This window comes from Ambystoma mexicanum, chromosome 2p (genome assembly GCF_040938575.1).
Source record: "Ambystoma mexicanum isolate Mex_15411 chromosome 2p, UKY_AmexF1_1, whole genome shotgun sequence".
Taxonomy (NCBI): Eukaryota; Metazoa; Chordata; class Amphibia; order Caudata; family Ambystomatidae; genus Ambystoma; species Ambystoma mexicanum.
Window position 1 is genome coordinate 36427265 of NC_090923.1, and position 25272 is coordinate 36452536.

The window sequence follows — 25272 nt, forward strand, 5'->3', positions numbered from 1 at the left end:
TGTTGTGCTGTCGGTTAGGACCAGCACTGTCTTCCCTTGCAGTTGCTCCTGAAAGGCCTTCAATGCTTTGAACACTGCTAGTAGCTCCAGTAGGTTTATATGGTTGGACGCTACCTGAGAGGACACCACACTGTGCCCTGTCTGTTGAAGCAGGTGAGCCCCCCACCCTGTGAGAGATGCGTCTGTCGTGAGAGTGGCTTCCACTGCAGGGGTGGTGAAGGTTTTCCCCTTCAAGAGGTTCTCACTCGACCACCACTGCAGAGAGAGAACGAGGGCTGGCGAGACAACTAAGAGATCTTCCCATTGTCCGCTGGCCTGACACCACTGGCTGTTGAGCCACTCTTGCATGGGACGCATGCGCAGCCGCGCGTGGGGGACCAAGTATATGCATGACGCCATCATCCCTAGCAAACCCATAGCTTTGCGTACCGTCACCTCCCGACTGGCTACATACTGAGGAACGAGAGAGCATGTTCTGAACCCTCTCGCTGGAAGGGAAGACTAGACCGTCTTCCGTGCAAATTAGAGCCCCCAGGAACTGTTTTACTTGGCTGGGGACTAAGCTGGATTTCTTTTCGTTGATAGAAAATCCCAGGCTGAACAGTAGGTCTACTGTCTTTTGGGTGTTCGAGAAACAAATGTCGAACGAGTGCCCCGTGATGAGCCAATCGTCGAGGTAAGGGTAAACTGGAACTGAAAGTCTGCGCAGGTGTGCTGCTGCTGCCACTGTCAGGACCTTGGTAAACACCCGGGGTGCTGAGGCTATGCCAAAGGGGAGTACTTTGAACTGGTAGTGTTTGTCCTGAATCACGAAACTTAGGAATTTTCTGTGCGCTGGCAGCATTGAAATATGAAAGTATGCATCTTTCATATCCAATGTTGTCATGAAGTCCCCCGATTTTAGCAATGGGATCACCTCCTGCATTGTTACCATGCAAAACTTCTGGGGCTTAATGAACTTGTTCGCTGGGTGCAAGTCTAGAACAGGACGCATGGTGAGACCCTTTTTGGGTACAAGGAAGTATATTGAATAAATACCCTCGTTTACCTGAAGAATCGGGACGGCTTCCATGGCGTCCTTTCCCAGCAGCGCCTCCACCTCTTGGACCAGGATCTGCAGATGTTCCGGTGAAAGGCATCGATGTTTCGCGGTCTGAACTGTGGGGGTCGGGCGAATTCCACGCAGTAACCGTGGGCGACTGTCTTTAATACCCACTGGTCTGAAGTTATCCCCTCCCATGCCTTGAGGGAAGATGCTAATCGCCCCCCGACCGGGGAGACGTGGGAGGGGACCTGAACTTGGTGGTCATTTCTGACCCGAGGTTGATGCACCTCTGGAATTGGAGGCTCTGCCTCTATTCTTTCCGCACTTCTGACCCCTCTGGGGTTAGTAAGTGGGGCTTGCAGCCGGTTGACTTGAGTTGAAGTTGCCCGTGCCGAAATTATTTTGAGCGGCGCGGGCTTGTCCTCGAAAGAACCACCGAGAATTGCTGCCCCTCTGAAGAGGGTTTTTTGGAAATATGGTGCAGCGACTTAATAGTCTTGTGCTCCTTCTTGGCTGCCTCCAACGCATCGTCTACCGCCTTCCCGAAAAGGTTGGCCTCTTCTATGGGTTTGTTGATGATGGATGCCTGGGTCTCAGGCCTGAAACCCGACGTGCGCAGCCACGCGTGTCTCTTTAGGAGAGTACCCTGTGCGAGAGACCTGCCTGCTGTCTCTGCGGAGTCCAGGGTATTCTTTACAACATTTTGATTGGCAAGTGTGCCCTCCAAGACAATGGCGAGAAGCTTGGCTCTGGTTGGTTCTGGAACCTCCTGAAGGCCTTCCTGGAGTAGGATTCAATTGGGCGTCGACATAGCTTGCCAGTAACGTCGCGTTATTGGCAATCCTGACAGTATAAGCAGCCGCCGACGTGACCCATTTGCCTAAGGCACACAACCTTTTGGACTCCTTGTCCGGGGGTGACTCTCCCGTGGCAAGGGGAACCCCTGCTCTCTTGCGAGTGTTGGTCACCACCAGCGAGTCTGGGATTGCGTGCCCTTTGATATAAAGCGGGTCGGTGGGGGAGGGCCGGAAGAGTTTTTCGACCCTTGGGTTCACAGCCCTAGTCTGAGCGAGTGTGAGTAAGGAAGGGCCCAGCCGTCTCTTTACAGAGCTCAAGAGAGGGATAGACTGGCTTGTCAATAATGTTTTCCGCAAAATCCTGTTCAGGCAATGCCTCAAGCGTGGCAATTTTAAAGAATTCTGCTGCTTTTTTTCAACGTGTTGTTGAAAGCCATTTGATCATCCACCGGGGGAGCTTGTCAAACCAGTGTGGATGAGGGGGGGGGGGGGGGGGGGGGTGGGAGGGGGGGAAGAGTCGAGGCAAACGATATCCGAATTGGGATCATCCTGCTGGGTGACCTCCCAGTTGTCCGTTGCGCCTTGATCTTCCCCATAATTGTCCAGTAAAGAAGTCTCCTCTTCGTCTGTATAGATGTCTCTATATGTGTCCTTCTGGACATTTTCTTGATGATCAACATAGTGTTGAACATCTAGGTGTTGGGCAACTTGTGTTTGAGGGTTAGGGTCTACCCGAGCTTTTTTCGGCGGAGGTTGATCAGAAGCCCTGAAAACCTGCTCCAGCCGATCCATATACCCCTCGAATTGCACCGTGGTCCACTTGGATGACCCAAATGGACACAATTGAGCAGGAACCGGGTCCTCCGCCCTAAGGTGTTCAGAGGATCTCCTCAGGGTGCTTGAGGGGTACCTGCTCTCTTTGTAAGAGTCCTCAGGATTGTCTTCCAAAACCACGGAAAGCCTTTCGGCGGATTGGCCCATAACTGTGGGCGAAACCGGTACTAGGCCCACCGCCGTAGCAATCCTATTGATGCTCTTACTGATAGTCACTGAATCTTCGGGAGACAACGCCTCCGATGATGGCTTCTCGGGTAGAGGCCTACTCGTAGTTTTTGGGCCTGCACGGGCCTTGGAAACCTTGAAACTCGAAGTTTCTTGTTCAGAAACTTCGGCGTGTGTAGTTTGGGGAGTAGCGCCTTTGTTATATTTGTTAAGCCCAGTCGTCATGCGCTGCTGCGGATGCGGGGAAGGCTTCGGATCAGATCAATCCGATGGCGCTTTCGCCTTCTTCAACGAAGTCGATGAGGGCGCTTGGGTTGTGTGTTTTGTGCGGTGCGATTGTACGCCCCTGTCACCGGGTGTGTTCCCTGTAGCAAGACCGGAGTCGAGCCTGGAAGGGTCGGGGCGGGTGTGGCGGCTCTAGAATAGTCTGCCTCAAGGTCTACAACGTCCGCGTTGGACGTTTGGTCATCCGATGTACCCCTGTCACTCTCGGCTGGTGTCACGGCAGGGGAGGGAGGCTCCACGCGTGACATTCCGTACGCGGCCCACCGCTTCAACCGGCGCTCCTTAAGGGATTAGGTTTAAGAGTTTATACGCCGAACACCGCTTTAGTGCTCTAGGGGGAGACAAGCGTACACGAAGTGTGCTCGTCTTTCCACGGATATCTGACCCTTTACACAGGGCAGAATCTAAATGGAGTCCTTTCCATAGCAGAAGGGAAGGGTGACCAGGCCAAAAAGGAAAGAAGTGGAAAAGAGGAAAGACATCATAGCAGTATGGCCAACCCGGAGCCCACTCTCCCTAATGTGTAGGCTGGCCAGAACACCCGACCACGTGGAGGTCCGAAAGCCGGATCTTAGGTGCCGGAACCCACAGCCGTAGACTGTTCCCCCGTAGTCTTCGTCGAAGATGTTCATGATAGGCGAAGTGACTTAACAGGGATTAAACCGACAATTCAGTAAGATAAACAATGTCTTATGAAGAGCTCCGCTATAGGGCGACCAGTTATCTGGGCGGAAAAAACAATCTGAGGGACCTCGGCACGTGAGGGATTTTTGGTACTACACACGTCACATTAGGGATAGTGTTTCAGACACGCCTATGCCGACGTCCCCTTTCAGTCCCCCGAAAGACAAGATGCAATACTCTGCGGTTACCACTGGATGTCGGACCATATGCACAGCATGTGATTCTAAGCAGATTAACAAGCATCAGAAAGGAAACCTTCCTTCTTGGTATCTTCTGGCGTCAGCTGGAAGAGCTCAGACGCGCAGGTGACCACTACGTCCGGGGGAGAAGTCCTCAGCGGCAGAGAGACACCGCCGCTGTCGTCGTCCGTGTCTGACCCTGCATCTCTAGGGGGGAATGATGGTATGTGCGGCGGTTGATGCAGTGGTGTATGGTGCCGCTTTCTCTTCTTTGCCGGCGGAGGACCTGGTGCTATCAGTGCCGTCGGCATCCTCTTCTGGATCTCCGACACAAGTGTGTGGAGAGTGCAAAGGATGTCCAGCGATAAAGTCCCTTGGAGGTGTCAGGGTGTGTGGGGGGCTGGCTTGCTGGGCCGAGCGCCCACATAGTCGTCCCCCTCGGCATTCCAGTTGGCCCCCCACCAACCACCTCTGCGTTCCCACCGTCTTTCTCCACGTCCTACAGGACCGTGTGAACGGACACCAAATCCCCTTCATCTGAAGAAGAAATCTGCGCCCTGGAGCATGGCCGAGGCCTCCACCGGGCCCTACCCCCTTTTTTGCATCCTGAGGGGTCGGTCTCGGGCTCAGGGACAGCATCCTCTTCTCTGGTGTCTTCTCCACCGCCTTGGCCGAAGCCTCCTGCCTGGGTGGGAGGGGAAACTCTGGGTGCCGTTGGGGTCCCCTTACCAGGTCAACCCCTTTCACCTTCGAGAGGGCGGCCGCCACCAGCACAATTGTCAAGGATGACTTCGTCTGAACCACCTGGGCCTTCAGGGGCCGGTCAGACACTTTTCTCTGCACCTTGGGCTTCTCCCGCAACTTCCCTGGGTTAGCCGATTTCCTCTTCGAGGATGAGCTGGAGCAATGACTGGAGATGGAGGCATACAGTGAAGATGAGTGCGCACTGTCCATCGCGGGACCCGCATCCAGGGCAATCCCAACGGGAACTGATTTGGGGTGCTTGACCTTGTCTTGGGTCCCCACGGATGGCGCGCCCTCAAAGGACTTAGAAGCACGCTCCTCAGACCGGCTGGTCCTGGGTGAGGCATGCTCCTACTTGCCTCATGGGGTAGAGACCGCCAACCTACTGTGCCGATCCTCGATGGTACGCTTGGAGAAACAAAGACAGATTTCACTATCCGCTTCCTTGCGGTCTGGATGGAGACACAGGCACTGGGAGAGTTTGTCATCCACAAACACATACCTCAATCCGCAACTGGAGCAGAGCTTGAAGAGGGAACCGCTGTCTTTCTCCTCCGACATGGTCAGGCGTTCGGTGTAGGACCGATGGCCTTCTGGAATCTTCGATGAATTCTAGAGGATTCTTGCCCTTGAGGGGCATTGAAAGACGCCGACAAACAGATCCCTGCTTGACGGTCAAATGGGGTGAAGAGCACACAGGCTATATTTGACAAAAATAGAAACATTTTAACGAAGAAAAGCGCAAAACCGTAGAAAAGCTCTCCGAGCAAAACACGAGGACTCCCAACACTTGAACGTGCAGTAAAAATCTGAAGATGGCTGCTAGAGGAGGGGCTTAAGGAGAGGGAAGTCATTGGCTGCGGGCAGTATGAACCAGAGTTCAGTGATTGGTTGATAGGAGAAAGACAGTTTGTAAGTGAAAGTGAAATTGGTTTTTCTTTTAGCGAGGATTCCCAGCCTGACGACGGAGAATATTCATGAGCATGTGAATCCATGCCAAACCCCATGCTGAAGAAAGCATGAATCCCGTAAATCGTTTCAAGCTACTTGGAGTTGAAGCATCAGAAAAAAAGGTATACAATATACGTGTGACATTGGCTACACCATGGAACCTACCCACATGCCAAATTTCAGGTTTGTAGCATGTTGGGAAGTATCCTGAACATTTTGGACACATTTTCCCTTTCATATTGATATAGATTTAGTTTTAAAAGCCTATAGCAATCAACATGTCACCTGTCTGCCAGTCTCTTCCTTATGCACCCTTACACTTGTTATATGCACATTCCTTCCATCATACCTTGGTAATGCTGAAGGAGTTTGTTCATTCGGACATCCCACACTTTCACAGTGTTATCGGTACCGGCTGATGCAATGCTCGTCCCACTGGGATGGAAATCTACGTAATTTACAAACCTAGAAGAGAAGAAGGGCTTGGATGTTTATTCTGGATGATGAGCACAGAGTAAAAGAACAACCACTCACAAGACGTATAGGTGAGTGACCAAGGGTTTATAATGTGTATTGTTTACATTGTGTGGTTTGGGGAGGGAGATAGAAGTATTTCCAATTTGTACTGTGAGGGAGTACCTTAATGGTTTTCCTTTCTGCTGGTGAATATTATTTTATTGTGCATTTGTAAGGCGGTTATACAACAAGATGTTGTGTTTCAAAGCACTCGCAGGGCAAACAGGGATGGAACATTGGAACAAAAAGGCAAATAGAAATAAAACTGATGACCAGAGAGAGAAAGAGACAGAGTGGAAGGGGGTAAGTGCTAGGAGATTCCACAGAGGAAGTAACAGGGAGTCTGTTGCAGGCAACAGGTAAGCGACTGGCAGAGATCACTTGGTAAGAAGTGGTCACCTGCCAAAAGTGCAGGCCTGTGAGGCAACACAGGCCAGTGGGTGCCCAAAGGCAAATGCTGGGAGAGGGTGGAGGCTAAAAGCGATTGGGCAGAAGGCCAGGGCCCAGAGGGACGCAAGGTCCCAGGCCACCAATCTCAGCGACTGTGGGGTTTAGCATGGGAGGGGGAAGAGGAGGTGAAGAGGAAAGTCTTGAGGAGCTTCTGGAATTTGAGGAGATCCAGCTCAAGACAGAGAGGAAAGTGGAGGCTATTCCAGGGGAGAGAGCCAGCTGAGGAAAGAGAACCGCCAGCAGCTCGCTGTTTGGAGAAGCGCTTCATACGCAGAGAGTTGGAGCCGGAGGAGCATAAAGATCTGGAGTGAGAGTATTTGGTGAGAGCAAGTTGTAGATAGCTTGGTCCCCAGCCCCAGACAGCCTTATGGATGATGGAGGGATTTTAATTTGATCCTTGCATCAACCAGGAAACAGTGGAGAGATTTTAGGGCTGGAGAGATGCAGTCCCTGGGTTTGAGGCCAAGGATAAATCTTGCAGGACTACTCTGGATAAGCTGGAGTGGAAGGAGAGAGGAAGAGGGTAGATTAAGGAAGAGGGTGTTGCAGTAGTCCAGCCTAGAGAGTACCAGAACTCTAGAGACATTGAGCTTCTGGTGTAAAGTGAGGAAAGGAAGGATGCCTTTGAGGAGGTGGAGTTGAAAGTGGACCTTCTTGGCTAGGTCCTGGATGCGAGGCGGAAAGGAGAGAGGAGTCAAAGAGGACTGCAAGGTTGTTGGCTTCAGATGAAGGAGAATGAGGAGGAGAACCCACAGAGGTTGGCCAGAGTGAAGAGGAGAAAGAGGGAGCAGGAGTCCCAATAGGAAGGATCGCACTCATGCTGGCATTATGGCAGAGATCATTGGAGGCACAACAGGACTGGATTGCAGATAGGCAGTCAGGAATGTTAGAGGAAGTAAGGAGAAGATCAGAGGTAAGTTTGAAGAAAAGTTTGGTGTCACCTGCATAACAATGGAACTGGGGGAAAAAGTAGAAATAGAGTGAGCAAGCAGAGCAAGATAAGACATTAAAGAGCCAGGGTGAAAGGTTGGAGCCCTGGGGGACACCACAATAGGAGATGCAGGTGGGAGAGGGTGAAATGCTGAGGATAACCTGGGAGGCACGATCAGTGAGGGAAGGGGTTGGCCAGTCCAGTGCCCGCTCTGAGATACCAAGGGTATCATGGAGCTGTTTTAGGAGGATGGAGTGGTTGACCGTATTGAATGCAGGCGAGAGATTAAGCATAATGTGAACAGCGGGAGGGCTAGAGTCAACAGATGCAAGCAGTTCTTCACTGGTGTTCAGCAGAGCAGTTTGTTGATCGTGTAAGGCAGCCAACGAGCTCAGTATGCTGGGTCAGTTGGAGGAAAACCAGCTTCTCCAGGAGTTTCCCCAAGGAAGGGAGTGATAGAGATGGGGCTGCAGTTAGCCGGACACGAGGGGTCAGCGGGCGGCTTTTTTAGAAGGGGGTGCACAAGAGAATGCTTGAGAGAGGACGGAAAAAAAACAGTAGCAAGAGAGTAGCGAGTGACTGCAGAAGTCAGCAAGTGCTGGGGCAAGGGAGCCGATGTTGTCCTTAATAGTTCTTGAAGAACTGGGGGAGACCTGTTTGGAGAACTTCATAGGGCCCTAGTGACCTTGTCCGATGTGATGAGAGAAGCAGGAGAGAAAGGCTGAGGGAGGATGGCAGGCCAAGGCTGGCTAGGAGGAGAGGAGGGAGAAGGGGGTGGGAGGAAGGGGAAGAGTGCTCAGTATGTCCTCAATTTTTGCAGTGAGGTGGGTGGCCAATGCAGTGCAGAGGGCCTGAGAGGGAAGAGGAGAGGTGGAGACTACAGAAGAATTGGCTAGTTCCTTACATCTGGCGGAACCCTGTGTCCGCAATGTCCAAGGCCACGGTGATGGCGTGGTTGGACGCCTTCCTGAAGGATTTCCATCGCCTCGAACCGTTTGTCCTCGGGGAGGGAAATCCAGCATCGGGGTATTCTTGTACTATAGCTCTCGGTCGTACCTGGTCAGGATTGCAAAGCAGTGGCTGCCTTGATAGTTGTTAGGCATGATTGTGTGCAGTAACCTTTGGGAGACTACAGCAACCTTGACCTCCTGGCAAGAGAACCAAACCTTTGGTATAAGTCTGTACTCCACAGGTCGTTAGTGTGAGGGGTCAATGTGAGCAGTCGAGTGGTTACACAGAGATTCAAAGGGACAGGTGTTTAAATAAACTCTTAGACTAAGGTTTCTTAATAAACCATTATTAATTTATTTAACAGTCAGATATATATAAGCCTTCTTCAGAAGAGAGCAAAACATGTAACTTCAAAATACACCTCTTATTTTCTCTAATCGGATACCCATTGGGGATGGCACACAGACACTTCCTACACCCTCAGGTGACTTCAATAGCTTAGGACGCTGGGCATTCATTTATCACTGGTACATTTAGCGCAATACAGAGTTAGGTGCAAAACTTAAGATAAGAGAATAAAACAAAGGTTAACAAATACTTCATAAAACTGGTAAGTACTTTTTGAACTCCCTCCACCCCAATGCAAAGTGGATTACCCTTTCCTGGGGCGAAAGTAAAGCACAGAGTCAGAGGTAGGAAGAGTCTCTCAGTGAGCCAGAACAGCCAATGTTAGCTGAGCAAAGTCAAGGGGAGCTGCAGATCTGATTTGCAGGTAATTAAACGTTTTGCACAATGTTTTTAGACAGGTTTGTAAAAATAAAATCACTTGAAGGGACACAAGCTGGGAGGCTTGTGAGGGGCAAAGCTGTAAACAACTCTGCAAGGTTAACCAAGACAAGTCTCAACTGAGAACAAGTAAGGCTAAACCGCTTCTGTTCCTGTATAGCTCTGCAGATCTTGGTGTTCCTGGGCCTCAGTCGCGAAGACAAGAGGGAGGACTTCGGGGAACTCCGCACTGTAATGGGAAGGTTGGCGGCAGCAACGGGAAACCTTCAATTCAGCGTCACTTTGCGGTTTCAGCTCCTCGTGTCTGACAGCAAATAGCAACACTGCGGTTCACAGATACCACTTCAGACGTTCCTCGCATCTGGGGTACAGCACCCTGTTGAGGTGGCTCAGGCTTGGTCAGTCCTGCTTCAGGAAGTCCTGAGGATCTTCCTGGTGCTCGGTCCGACTTAAAAACGATCCGCTCGGTTTGGTGTTCCTCTCCCTGGCACTTTGGTTCCAACAGCAGTGGAAGTACAGCCAAACTAGTTCACGTTGGGGTTGATTAGTCCCACCAACCCAAGGGGAGAAGTCGTCCTTGCAGGGCTTATCTAGTCTAAACAAATTCGGAGCTTCAGCACAGCAGCAGGGCTTCACCGGGCAAACCAACGGTCCAGGAGTTGCAGGAGGCGTCTCTTCCAAGGTCTTCATCGCATTCCTTCGTCCAGTGGTCGACTGCCTTCCCAAGCCAAAAAGCCTCGCCTTTTATGCAGGTTCCTCCCATTCATTCCAGCCTGTCAACCATTACAGACATTTGGGCACAGACTCCGGAACCCGGCATTTATTTTCGGGGGTCGAGAGAATATCATGCGACAGATCTCTGGGAGGTGCCAGGGGAATAGAGTTACTGGGCCAAACGCCCATTTCCTCGTTGCTGCAGCCTCCGGCGGGCATCTCCTTGACATTCTCATCGTCCCCACCCTCCCCTGGATGGTGCGGACGGAAACTATGTCCTCCTCGTTGGAAGAAGAGATATCCGTGACCTAGAGTTCTTCCATGCCCCCCCCGGCCTTTTCGGGTCCTGAAAGGTCGGTCTCAGGCCAAGTTCCGGCATCCTCTTTTCCAGAGTCTTTTCTACTGGTTTGGCTGACGCCTCCCGCCTGGGCGGAAGAGCCTCTTGCCGCCACAGGGGTACCCTGGACAGGGTCAGCCCCTTTCGCAAGGGAGGCCACCAACAACTCGGGGGAGGACAACAATGTGGCCTGGATCACCTGGGCCTACACAGGCAGGTTGGCCATCTTGTCCTGCTTGGCTTTTTCCAGATTCTTCCACAGCTTCTCCGGGGTAGCCGACTTTCTCTTTGATAAAGAACTGGAGCGATGGCTGGAGATTGAGGCTGATGGAGACTATGATCGTGCAATGGCCGTCGCGGGACCCGCTTGCGCGGCGGTCCCTCCACCCCCCGACAGCAGCGGACTCACAGTGCTTATTCTTGTCTTGGGCCCCCACGGATAGAGTGCCCTCAAAGGACTTAGCTCGCTCTGACTGGCTGGATCCAGCTGAGGCAGGCCCCTGCGAACCACACAGGGTAGATGGCCTAGCTTGAAGCCATGCGCCCAGTCAACGTGCCGATCCTTCATCGTGCGCTTGGGAAAGCCATGGCAGACCTCGCAATCTTCCTCGGTGTGCATCGGGTGAAGACAAAAAGGCACTGGGAACGCTTGTCCTCCATGAAAATATTCCTCAAACCGCAGCTGGTGCAGAGCTTGAAGAGGGAGTCCCCCTTTCTTCTCCTCCGCCATGGTCTGGCGTGCGGTGTAGGCCCGATGGTCTTCTGGAAACTTCAAAGAGAAACACTCAACGATTCTTCCCTTGAGGGGCGATGAAAGATGCTGACAAACAGATTCCCCGTTAGTCGGATGAAGAAGCGATAAGAGCACACAGGCTCGATCGAACAAAAATAGGAATATCCTAGCGAAAGAGCACGAAAAACGCAGAAAGCTCCAAGACCGAAACACGTGGACTCCCAACACTTGAACGTGCAATAAAAATCTGATGAGGGCTGCCAGAGGAGGGGCTTAGGAGAGGGCAGTCATTGGCTGGAGGCAGTATGACCCAGAGCTCAGCAATTGGGTTATAGGAGAAAGACAGTTTATAAACAAAAGTAAAACCGTTTTTTCTTTTGCCAAGGATTCCCTGCCTGACAACAGGTAATATTCGTGAGCACATGAATCCATGCCAGACACCACGCTGGAGAATAAATCTTATTCGAGTATAATACTTTTGGTTGTGTTTCTATTGAATTCTTGGTATACTACAGGTTCTAAGTACTCTCCTATAGCCCTCTCTCCCTCCTAAGATCAGCCCGGCTGCTCGGTCTACACTATCAAATACTCAGGTGGTACAGCCTTACACTAAGGTGGAGTCTTGTACTGTCTCAGCTGAATGGTTTTACTAAGCCCTTAGTTGGACTTCAGAAAAACTGTCCTAACAATGGCATAAGATTGTGTGGTAGCATAATAATTACAGCACCTACTTTCAGTTTTATCTGAGGAGGCATTCGTCCTGCAGAGTTTCGCTCTTTAGAGACTGAAACATTGAGCCGTAATTAAGTGTTCATTGACACTGGAACCGCTGTGCCCTGTGTGAAGAGAAATGGGGGGTGGAAAGAAGCAACTTCCGAATGTTTGCGATAGTGACCGCATAAAATCATGCTCATTGTGTGTGTTGAAGCGATAGCTGATGCAATTCATCAGTGCTAGGTTGCACTCGGCTGCCAACATGGCAAAGTGCACCCACTTCATCAAGAGCAGAGCACGGAAACATACCCGACCGGTTTATATTGATTGATCGATCGATCGATACCGGTGTATGCAGCACAGGAGAGAGAGAATGCAGGACATCTGCAGACAGCTGTGTGTTGCTCAGGGGGTCAGCACACAGTTTCATACGAACCCTATGCATTTTAGTAGAGAGTTAATCTAACAAACAGTTGTATAAAGGTGTTGCAAAAGTGTAGGGCACGGCTTGTGAAGAAGCAGCCAACAAAGACCATGAAATATACAACCAATCACAAATGGACAAAACGTTATAGAAACAATGAAAATAACACTAGGCTAAGACATTGGGCTCCACAACGTGGTACATCACATTGGACAAGAAGCTTTAATAAATGTATGTGTATAGATGTATATGGCATTAAGCCAGCAAAGAGGCAATGCAATATCATAACATGGATACAGGAAGACAAATGGAATATGAAGGATACAATTAGGACTGGGGTCTGCAACCTTTGGCTTTCCAGATGATGTGGACTACAACTCCATTGAGCCCTAGCCATCATAGTTAATGTTTAAGGGATATGGGAGCTGTAGTCCGAAGGAACTTGACAGTCGCAAGTTGCAGCCCTTGTGCTCGATGGATAAGGAGAGGGGCAAGACTGTTATGGGCAAAAGATACAGATGAGGGATGTCAATACGGATGGGGGCCTGCAAAACATATCGGCATGTGCTCTGTACTTACCCTCCGTGTTCACAAAACGTATGGATACATTCTCTGCTCGTCTTATCCCATATCTTGATTGTTTTGTCGTCGCTGGCAGACACAATCAGTCTTCCATCAGGAGAGAATCTGTAATGATAGTGTCATTATCACACGTTAAGTAGTCGCCAAACAAATCACAAAGCAGGGTATGGGCACACTGTTTACATGGCAGTTGCGCAGGTTTTGCATAACACGTATAACAGATCCACACACTGGTCAGATGCTTTTTTCCAGTCATCTGTATTGACACCAGTTCTGTGTTATTTTAACCCCAGGCTTATGTCCTGCAGTTTTGGGAGTATTGGTCCGTTCTAGCACGTATCATGCCAGCACAATCAATTCAGGTGACCAATGCCTCCTACAGACTAAAGGGTACAGCGGTATCGCATTCATGAAGTAAGCTACTGTGGTTTCCAAAAGAGGCTAAGGAAATGTTCAAAGCCACAAGTGTTATTAACCATTACATACTGCCCTACTAATATGCCCCACGGCCACATGGCCTTTGCAGATTTTTTTTCTTACGCTAGAAATCTGTAACAGTCACCACCCAAGTGATCCTCGCGGATGGATGACTTTTCTAGGCCTTGGGAAACTACATCTGGATGGCTCTCACAGATTGTGCAAGATCAGAAAAATGCCCCATTTCGTCTAATGTGCTCTCTCCCCACCGGTTGCCTCACCCTGGCATGGTGCAGTTTGTTGCGGTGAAAATGTCTCCAAAACCTTTCATTTTAGGGTTGAGGACTGGTCCCTTCTACGGCCATACTGATCGTTCGCCGATTTCAGGCAACCGTCTCATGTGTGAAGGTGCTGACATCTGGGGATCAGCGTGGGGTGCCCAAATGTTATGTAGCCAGTAACGCCCAGAGGGTCGAAACATTACTATGCAAAATATGGTGCAGATTGGTGAAACGGTGTGGAACTGTAGAAGGATATAAATAAAATATCAATTCAAAAGGAACAACGCTCTGCCAAGCCACAAACCTAAAAATGTTTACTTTAATCAATATAGATTTGTAAAGTCAATCCTTACTTCGTGCCCTCGATTCTTTGCGATGTGCAGGTCATTTTGCATCCAGTCTAAAGAAGCAGGCCTCTAAATGAAGAAACATTTTACTGTCCCCACCACTAGTGGCCATTTGGTGTGCAAAGACTGAAGTTTTCATCTTCTCCCTGTCTTCTCAATGAAATGGTGGGTAATGTGGCCCTCTGCAATCATGATGAAAGCAACACGTGATGGCGACAGGAGAATTTGGGGTGCAGCGCATGGCCCATGGGGAGCAGCTTTTGTGGACGTGTTCATCACTTGACAGACTTCAGAATATGGCAGCAGGTTTGGACATACAATACACCTTCTTGAAAGCAATAGGTTTTCATTGTGAAATCATTTGGCAACCACCCCATCTCCACATAGGTTACTGTAGAATGATTGACTTCTGGTAAGGTAGCTCTGCAAGTCAAACACTCGCCTTATATGCGTACAGGCGGCAGTCAGAGGATCAACTCAACTCTTCATACTTCCGACCTCGAAGTATTGCGTACCATGAAATTGATTTTTATTAAAAAGCTTAAAAGAGGGTGGTACCCAGCACTACATGAGCTCTATAGAGAAAAAAAAATGATCATTTCTACTTATTTCAGGAGCTGTCGCGGTCATTCCTGAGGCAGACATCTAATATATAAGACTAGGTTGGGCTGGATGTAGGTGTCCAGACATAGGGCCTCATTACGACCCAGGCGGAATGGGTTTAACGGCAGCGGTAAAGGTGCCCGCGCTGTTAAAACCATTCCGCCCTATTACGAGGTTCCCTTGCGGGACCCGCTCTGGACGTCTGGTCAGACCAGACGTCCTTTGCGGGTCCCGCGAGGGGACCAGGGAGCTAACAATGGGCCCGTTATTAACGGGCCTGTTAGCTCCCTCCCCATTCCCATTGAGCCCTATGGGGGCTCGGATGGGGATGGGTACATTGAATGAGGAATTACCAGGTCCTCCAAGGTTGGAATGGCCCGGTAATTCCTCATTCAAGGAACCCGGGCCTGGACCCGAGTTTGGAGGCCCATAGTTATGTTGTAGCTTTGAATAGAGCATGGGGTCGGCCAAGACATTGGTGATGCGGACTTGGATGATAAAGAAGCCTTCTAGAAGAGGCTTGCATCCACAATGTTGCAAGAGCATAGCTTTGTTTCACCAGTTACTCATGCAACGATGGGAAGGTATTCATCAGAAGGGCTCGAATCTGCTCAGCATTAGGGAGGTGTCGAGCGTTTAATTTTGAGAGTGTTGGGACGCCTGCAAAGCACGCAAGGGAGGCAGTTGCCCAGGGCTCACATTGTCTGGAGGCAATTAATTAAAAGGCGTGGAGTTTCTCTCCACCCGTACTCCGCAGGAGGAGACAGTCGGCGTGGGTCCCTCTGGGGTCTCCTATGTTAGTCATAAAGAGACATTGTGGGAGTAAGAAATAACTCCTAAAAGATGTGGGAAGGAAGGAGGGAACATTGAAGGGGTTTCACAAGTGTAGAAGAGATGCAAGGACAATGTAGGCAAACAAAGCACATCAGGCCATGGAGGAGAGCTTGTTCACCGACCAGCTTGAAATTCGTTTTATGATCAGTCAATAGGTAACGAGAAGAAATAGATCCTTTAACTGGCTGTTGCTACTGACAAGGTTCATTATTTATGAATATTTAGAGTGTTCCAGGCCACTATATTCTGGACTTCTGCAGAGTGTACAAACGGTGAACTGAACTAACAATCTAAATTGTGCTGCTTCTGAAACTGTTCAGGTAGAAATGGCTATATTAAACTAAAACGTTAGCAACTTTTTTTTGACCTAGCTCGCACTCAAAAAGTCAATATTGAAATTTTCATGAAAATGTCCTAAATGTAATGTTACTTCCAAAAGAGAATTTCAAAAAGTGAAAGCGGTTATAGATTTACAAAGAAGATTAATGTACATTGTAGACCATATCTTATTCAATTACAATCGTATTTCTTTAATCAAAATGTAATTTTTTTTTTTATTTACTTGGTTTTAACCAAAAAGAATTGATTTTTACAAGGTATAAAAAAAGATAGAGATAAGCGTTTTTTCTGAGATCTGTTGATGCAGTTTCGCCGATTTTAATCTAAGTTTGTTGTTTGGATCAGAGTTCTGTAGCTTGTTTTAAGGCAGCTTCGAGAATCTTGACTGCCACTATAACCCATTTTGTTTTTTCCCCGGCGATCAATCTACACCACCAAATCTGTTCTTCTCTAAGAGTAGAGTCCTGAAGCAGCGGTAGCAAGAATGCCGTTCGGAGGTGGGCAGTTTTAGGACAATTTAAGATCAAATGTCTTGATGTTTCTGTGATGTCTGGGTTTAGACATAGTCTGCAGGTTTTATTTGTTGATTGAGTACGGATAGCCCGGATTTCTTGCGTTTGTATCAGGTTTAGTCTTGTTCGCATGAACATTTTTCGGAGATTTTTGTTTGGAAATTTGATGCAATAGTTCAGCGGAAGGTTTAGTTTATTGGTGGTAGGTGGAAGGTGGTAAAGCAGTTTGTTTGCCGTTGTCAGATTACATGTAGTGATCCAGTCCTCATGTGCTACTTTGCTTTTAATTTTTTCCGGGTTTTGGATTAAGTCCTCGCGGGTGCAGGCAAGGTCTTTTAGTTTTAAAGTTAGTTTCTTTTCCCAAAGGGTCAATGCTTTGCAGTGCCCCATCTTAAGTTCTTCTCGAATCGTTTTGTATATTGGCAGCGAGTCTGGGTCAATGATTTTCCTCAATGCTCTCATTTGGCTTTGTTCGAAGGATGCTGACAAAGATAATAAGCCGAGTTCTCGTCGTATGGCTGCGATAGATGCCGATTTTGGCAGTCCCAAAACTGCTTTCCAGAGGTATCCCTCTAGTTTTGGCCAGATGGAGTCGTGCATGTTGAGCGCTACGTCCATTCCGTAGATTAAAGCTGGTACCACCTTTTGTCTGTAAAACTGAATTGCTGGTATTAGGGAAAATTTACCGTATTTGTTGTCGATCAGTCTTATTCGAGTGGTAAGTGTTTTGACTTTCGCCCACAGAGCCAGGATGGTTGAGTTCACAGTTCTTGATTCATCAATCATGACACCCAAGTATCTGATGTTTGTGACTGTCTCGATCTTTACATTGTCTAAGAACCAGGTACCACCTGGTTTAGATTTTGAGCGCTTGTTCCCCAAGATCAAGATTTTTTATTTCTCTATATTTATTTCTAAGTCGTTTTTGGTAATGAATCTGGCCAGGTTTGTCAACTGGCGCAGAAGACCGACTTGAGTTTGGTCCATCAGAATCAAGTCGTCGGCGTAGAGCAACCTGGATACTGCGCTGTTTCCAACTTTTGGCGGAAATACTCTCAATGAAGTTTGCATATATTGAAAGTCACCCACAAATGCGATGAATAAAGCGGTGGCTAAAGGACACCCCTGTTTGACCCCTCTTTCGACCTTTACTGCTTCCGATAGCAAGCCTTGTCGGTTTAGTCGAACTCGCATAGTTGTCTCTGTGTGTAATGCGATTATTGGTTCCAATATTTCCTCTGGACATTCCAGTTGGACAATTTCGACCATAGTCTTTGATGGCTTACTTTATCAAATGCTTTAGATAAGTCGATAAATGCGAGGAAAACTTTCGGGGCTCCGTTTTTTACGTTGTCTTTGATGATGTTCAAGATCAAGATGTTTATGCTTATGGAAGCCGTCTTGAGAAATCCCGTTTGGAAATGATCGATTGAAGGAGAGGTTCTTGCCCAATTTTGAAATTTTGATAGGAGTAGAGTCGCAAATATTTTGCCCATGATGTCCAATAGGGCTATGGGTCGATAGTTCGCTGGGTTGTCTCTGCTTCCTTTTTTAAAAATGGGTACAATAACTGTCTCTGTCCATGTTTTCGGGACTTGTCTGGATATTCTGCAGTGATCGAAAATTTTTGTAATCAAAAGGGACCATTCCGTTTGGTTTTTCTTTAGATCTATATTGGTCAATCCATCTGGCCCAGGTGCTCTAGACGCTTTCAGTTTTGAGATTACTGACTTTATTTCGTCTTGGACTGCTAGATTTATCCATGTTGCTTCCTTTTGGTTTCCCACCTCTGTGTCAGATATGAAGGTAGGGGCGAATTGGGCAGAATATAAAGCTGTCCACGATGATTCCGGTATCAAATTGAAGAGTTTGTCATCGGTTCGGATGCCATTGTTCTTTATTAGAGCCCAGAAATCTCCAACACTTTGACGCTAATGTTTTTAACATCTGTTCTGCGTCCTTCTGGTAAAGTTCCGCTCTCCGGTGTCTTACCCATGATCTGTAAGATCTGGTCGCCGCAGCCAGTGATTGTTTAGCCTTTTCATTGGGATTTCTTTTGAAGTCGCGTTGTAGTTCTCAGTTTTCTTCGTTTTTGCACTAGAACTTTGTCATATTCATGATGACCAGTTGTTACTGTGGCTTTACCGGCTTTTTGCTTTTGCATATGGGGTATAAGAAGGGGCAGGTAATTTGGCCTTGTCGGAGCACCCGTGGCGTTTTGTTGAGCTTTGTTGTAATTTTTCGTTATTTCTTTGATGTTTGATGATGTGAGCTGAAGCCGCTTTTGGTTCGCTGCCAATTGCAGTTTTGATGTATAGGACGGTCTCACCGGGATTATAGATTCCAGCGTCATGGTTAAGAGGTTGTGATCGCTTTCTTTTGTTTTGTAAATCTCGAAGGTGGACGGGTAGTAAAGCGAGTGAAGTAAAGATATAGTCAAGGGTAGCTGTTGACGAATCACGTTCCCATGTTGGAAATGCAGGAAGTTGGCCCCTTACCATTGCCATGTTATGGAAGTTTCTGGCGTCCATCAGATCTAACCACAGGTCTCCTCTTACTTTTGCGGCTGTCGGTAATGCTGCATGCCTAAAATGATCACACTTTGCGTTCAGGTCACCGCAAATTATGATGAAGCCGATGCAAAGTTCGGCAGTGATCTTGTCTCGCATGGTGGTCATTTCGTCGCAAAATTCCTTGTTTGTAGATCTTTGCGGAATGTAATTCTATTTTGTGGTTTCAAATATATGCGAGAAATGTTTCAGGCGCCACCATTTTTGAAGTGCTTAAATGTAGCACTGCGTTACTAAGCGTGCGTCCGTTTTTCACATCACGTCCTGAAATCAACAATTTATTGAGCACCTTTTTTAAGGTGGTGCTCAAATATAGATGCAACTAATTCCATTCATGGGTGTTCTTTCGAACCGGAGAAAAAGATGGTAATAATAGTCTTGAATAGTCCTCCCAGCCACAGATTATCAGAGTCTTGAATAGTCCTCCCAGCCACAGATTATCAGAGTCTTGAATAGCTCTCCCACCAACAGATTATCAGAGTCTTGAATAGTCCTCCCAGCCACAGATTATCAGAGTCTCGAATAGTCCTCCCACCCCCAGATTATCCGAGTCTTGAATAGTCCTCCCACCCCCAGATTATCAGAGTCTTGAATAGTCCTCCCAGCCACAGATTATCAGAGTCTTGAATAGTCCTCCCAGCCACAGATTATCAGAGTCTTGAATAGCCCTCCCACCAACAGATTATCAGAGTCTTGAATAGTCCTCCCAGCCACAGATTATCAGAGTCTCGAATAGTCCTCCCACCCCCAGATTATCCGAGTCTTGAATGGTCCTCCCACCCCCAGATTATCAGAGTCTTGAATGGTCCTTCCCCCCACAGATTATCCGAGTCTTGAATAGTCCTCCCCCCACAGATTATCAGAGTCTTGAATAGTCCTCCCCCCACAGATTATCAGAGTCTTGAATGGTTCTCCCACCCCCAGATTATCAGAGTCGTGAATAGTCCTCCCACCCACAGATTATCAGAGTCTTGAATAGTCCTCCCACCCACAGATTATCAGAGTCTCGAATAGTCCTCCCACCCCCAGATTATCCGAGTCTTGAATAGTCCTCCCACCCCCAGATTATCAGAGTCTTGAATGGTTCTCCCACCCCCAGATTATCAGAGTCTTGAATAGTCCTCCCCCCACAGATTATCAGAGTCTTGAATGGTTCTCCAACCCCCAGATTATCCGAGTCTTGAATAGTCCTCCCACCCCCAGATTATCAGAGTCTTGAATGGTCCTCCCCCCCACAGATTATCCGAGTCTTGAATAGTCCTCCCCCCCACAGATTATCAGAGTCTTGAATAGTCCTCCCACCCACAGATTATCAGAGTCGTGAATAGTCCTCCCAGCCCCAGATAATCAGAGTCTTGAATAGTCCTCCCAGCCACAGATTATCAGAGTCTTGAATAGTCCTTCCAACCAGCCACAGATTATCAGAGTCTTGAATAGCCCTCCCACCCACAGATTATCAGAGTCTTGAATAGCCCTCCCACCCACAGATCAGGACATTTGCTCCGGTTCACAGGAGCATTTTACAGTGTTTCTCACTTAGCATGTGATCTAAATCATTAATCACATGACAAGACTTTGAACAGAGACAATGGCCAGTAAAGTTGAGCTAGATTTAAGAGCTTGAAAAAGGGAGGTGCACGAAGTATGCGGTGCATAAATTACAAATTGGAAAGGATTGTTTTTGATTAAAACAATTAGATTGTAATTGAATGGTCTGAAATTCTCTTTTGATGGCAAACACATTTACATTTTGGAATTAAATAACGTACAATTTCAAGATTGATTTTTTTTAACCGAGTCAGAGCTTGGTCGACAAAAGCCGGCAACCTTTCAGTTCAACATCGGCAGAGTGTTGCTAGGCCACAGTGTGCATTAATGCTGTGCAGAGATTCTTCTGGTGAAGAAGATTCCCGCTGCTGCCGAATTTGTCTTCTAGTCATTTATTCTCAACTCTGGTTCGTGACTTGTAGTAGGTTTTCAAGGCGTTAAACCTTCCGGTCTTGCTTTGTGCATAGTAGGGTGCACCAATGGAGAGAGGGGTGGGGCGGTCCTACATCTTAAAATTACATCCACAATGTTGCCGAAAAGCATTGCAGGTCTCTTTGGAGGCACAGGATTGTGTTGGGCATACAGGTTTGGACACATGCTTGCTTGCACGGTGGGAGGCGGCTGAGGCCTAGAGATGGGAGGTTATCTCTTCAGTTGAAAGACTCGTGGTGTAAACCCTGCTTGGTGTTTTTATGTGCACGTTGTGTAGCCAGTTTGACTAGACGGCGGTTTGTGGAGCTCGATACTTTGAAGGGGAGCGTGAGAAAGTGATGTACACATTCTAGTTTGTCTTGGGTAGTTGGAGATCCTAATTTTGGTGTAGGTTTTAAGAAGTGGTGGCCAGCTGCAGTACTCAAATGTAACACATTTGAGTGGATGGGAGATAACTTGGCTGAAAGTGGCAAGTCACTCTATTGCAGACTGCAGCGCAGTGGTTGATGTACTCTTTGGGACAAAATTAGGTAAAGGTTCAAGGTTGGTATATGGTGGCAACTAAAACTTGGTTATGGTGTATGGCCTAGCCGCCTTCATTGGAAATTAACCATAACCAGACTACACAGGTGCGGCATCAATGTCTTCTTAAGGAGAACATGTTTGATCATCATCAAAGTTATCGGTTTCCTTGAAGCAAAATAACAATGCTACCTACTTGGCACATCGCACCCAGTTTATGTGCTGGCTCAACGAGAAGAGAAACTTCTGTCTGTGCACCGTCCACACTTTGATCGATTTGTCATCGGATGCAGTGACCAGGGATTGGCCATCGTTGGAGAAATTGACGCTCCTCACGGTTCCTGTGTGGGCCTTAAAGGTGGTAGATTCTCCTTTGCTGTAACACAAACATGAACACTTCAACATTCAATACAGAAGCTGACCTACAGTACATTGCATTGAATGCCGTTTATAAAACAATGCTCTCGCAGTTATTCTAAATAGAAATGTTTCAGCATGAAGTCACTTCTTCAAGGATCCTTCCAGTAAATCCAAGGCCAGCGTGACAGCAATACTTCCATACTCCAGAACACTGGATGGAGACGACTGTTCTCGTTTAGAATCTATTTTGACAATAAGCTATTCTGGGATGTTTCTTGGCAGTATGGTTCCTATAGCAACGACAACAAAACTGGATGTAATTTATCCCAGTTTCCATGTGCAATGTGCTTACGGAGCACTGAAAGCGTATATACATAAGACAAGGATTTGTAAATTAGTTGACAGCCAGTTATTTTGCCCATAAGACCAGAACAGTACGTGCCTTTAAGGAATCACCTTGTCACAGCGTCTAAAAACACAACTGTCCTGGTTCCCGTATCAGACGGCTTCTGAATCGACTTTGTATTATTCTGATCCTTTCAAAGATTTCTTACATTTATAAGTACCATCTACACCCACGCGCGAAACACTCACCTCAGAGTAATGTTACCGGAGTTGGCCAAAGCCCAAGTATTAAAAAGCAAAATGTATGCTGTGTGCAGCGGGCCCAAGAGTGGCAGAGTGGCAGTGATCTTTCTTACACATTATAAAGTGGAATGGAATACATGCAAGAGTAATCGACAAGTTAATAATAGGTTTAAAAGGGAACGTACCAGGGTCACTAAAAGTGCCCTTTTATCAGCCTGAAACATGCTCTAGGAAATATCGTGCATCATTCATGTCCTAGTCTAGACTTATATTTTGCATAAACTCTGCATTTGAATCTACAAGTGGGTAGTGCGGTTGCCCTCTCACCCTTTATTTTATTTATGTATTGCATGTATGTACCGCCCAGACCCACGGGTATCACTGTGTTTGACTACCTGTGAAGTGAGCAACAACAGTGCTAGACGCAGTTAGTCTGATGAATAGCCAGGTTTTAACAAGCTTTCTTTTTTTTTCAGAAACATTTTATTAAGTTTCCAATAAACAACAACATTTTCATAAAAATTACACAACGTATCATACTAAGCAGTAATCAAAATTACAGTACATTGTAAATATCATATTTTGCGCATTCTAGCATAATAACTATATCCAATGAATTCAAGGAACATACAATACACATATACAAGTACAAAAGACAACACAAACAGGAAGAGGAAAAAAGGGAAAAAAAGAAAGAAAGAAAGAGAAAAAAGAAAAGAAAAAAAAAAAAAGGAGGGAGGAGACCCTCCCTCACCAACATTTTCGTAAAAGGCACAGTCATATCTGTTATATTTACAATTCCATCGCCATCTCAATCATAAAGAGCCAGAAAAGGACCCCATAACATCATGTAATCATCTTCTTCATGTCTATTTTTCAAAGAAATCTTATCATACTTTCTAAAGGCTGTGTACGAGCATTCATTTCTGATGTTGGAGGGAGCCATGACACGGAAGCTTGCACCTCCCGCTCTTTTGCAGTTATATCTGGGGGTGTCAAGAGTGAGGCTGCTGGAAGATCATAGATGACGCACATGGGGTTTCGGGACTACACAGTTGTTTAGGTAGAGGTAGGCCTCTTTGTATATGCATCTATGTGCGAAGGACAATCAAGCTAAAGGACTATGAGTCTAGAGGCAGATGTGATCAGAGCGCATTAGGCCCAAGGCTGCACAGAGATCTTTGTTTTGTAAGAGTTGTAGTTTGTTAATGTTTTTCGAGGAGATGCCCATGCAAAGGGTATTGCAGTAATCCAATTTACTAATGAAGGCTCAGACAAGCGCAAGAAAGTTTTCTGTGACGAGGAATTGTTTGACCAAAGTGATGAGCTTGGCGGTGTAGGCCAATCTCCCGACACGCTCCTACAGTCCCCTGTGATCCACATTGCCCGAGTCGATCATGGGACTCCTTCCATCACCTACAAAAAGCCCTGAGGGCAGTCTTGCCAGGCCAGCCCATTAAAGGCAAAGGACGAAGCCTGTTGGACTAGCGCCCAAGTCCAGCCCCTACCACCACTCTATTTCATCAAATCTACCCGTATTCAGGTATGGGGTGACCCCATTGCATATTTTGTCCATGAGAAACTAGATTAATTGTGGGATCAATGTATGTTTGATCCCTTGAGTCCTAGATTGTCATCTACTATTTGTTTGCCATATTCTGTTCTGAATATATATTTTGTCCTAGATTACATTTTTTCTTATTCACTTATGCTCCCTGCCGTCCTAGATTAATTGATGGCGAGCAACGTTTTGCCCCTTAGTAATCTAGATGGTTTGCCTCACTGCATTAATAACTGCCCTAAATTAATTGTTTCCCCAACTATGTTCTTGGTTCTGTGACGCATTCCTAAAGGAACTCCTGCTGCAGCAGATTTTACTCTTTGATTCATCTAACATTCATTTTTGCCCCACTTTGATTTGTTGCCAGTTGCCCCAGAGTAATTGGTGTTACGTGGGAGAACTGCTCCCAGATTCCCTCAATTAATTTTTCAGGTTAAACTTTGAAATTCACGCCTACTAGCCAGGTACTGCTGGACCCCAACATATCAATACAGGAGTGAGAGATTACACCTTTCATCAGGAACCAGCAACCTAACACTAGCTCTCATTGAACCCAAGACAACCAACCAGACTCCCAGAAACCTTCCACTAACCCCCCCCCTACTGGACCCAAGACAACCAACCAGACTCCCAGCAACCTTCACTAGCCCCCCCCACTGGACCCAAGACAACCAACCAGACTCCCAGCAACCTACCACTAGCTCTCACTGAACCCAAGACAACCAACCAGACTCCCAGAAACCTTCCACTAACCCCCCCCCCTACTGGACCCAAGACAACCAACCAGACTCCCAGCAACCTTCACTAGCCCCCCCCACTGGACCCAAGACAACCAACCAGACTCCCAGCAACCTACCACTAGCTCTCACTGAACCCAAGACAACCAACCAGACTCCCAGAAACCTTCCACTAACCCCCCCCCTACTGGACCCAAGACAACCAACCAGACTCCCAGCAACCTTCACTAGCCCCCCCACTGAACCCAAGACAACCAACCAGACAACCAGAAACCTACCACTAGCTCTCACTGTGCCCAAGAAAACCAAGCAAACTCCCAGCAACCTACCACTAGCTCTAACTGAACCCAAGACAACCAACCAGCAACCTACTACCAGCTCTTGCTGGGCCCCAAGACAACCAACCAGAAACCTACCACTAGCTCTCGCTGGGCCCAAGACAACCAACCAGACCAACCTACCACTAGCTCTCGCTGTGCCCAAGAAAACCAACCAGACACCCAGTAGCTCTCACTGTACCCAGGACAATCAACCAGACTCACAGCAACCTACCAGTAGCGCTCGCTGTACCCTTGACACCACTGCCAAACATATACACAGCAATACATTGGTGCACCATTGCCTTTATGGAAATGTGCCTGAATACCTCACAGCCCTGGTACCTCTGTACCACCCAACCAGAATTAGGCAATCTGCCACTCTGACCCAGCTGCAGGAACCTAGATACACTCGATCTAGGGGTCTTGGAAGATCTTTCTCAGTCACTGCGTCGCCCTTCTGGAATACTTTACCACCA

The 25272-nt window shown here is 47.6% G+C and overlaps 1 protein-coding gene across 2 annotated transcripts in view; it reads right to left on the minus strand.

Annotated features, from left to right (window-relative positions):
• Positions 1–25272, minus strand: part of POC1A (POC1 centriolar protein A) — a 197700-nt gene that overhangs the window by 88944 nt on the left and 83484 nt on the right. For both annotated transcript variants that reach the window (XM_069643195.1, XM_069643196.1), the window contains exons 4-6: positions 21427–21606; positions 12823–12930; positions 6037–6152 (exon numbers count right to left, since the gene is read on the minus strand). In XM_069643195.1, the coding sequence (XP_069499296.1) occupies positions 6037–6152; positions 12823–12930; positions 21427–21606 (404 nt within the window). The remainder of the gene's footprint in view (positions 1–6036; positions 6153–12822; positions 12931–21426; positions 21607–25272) is intronic.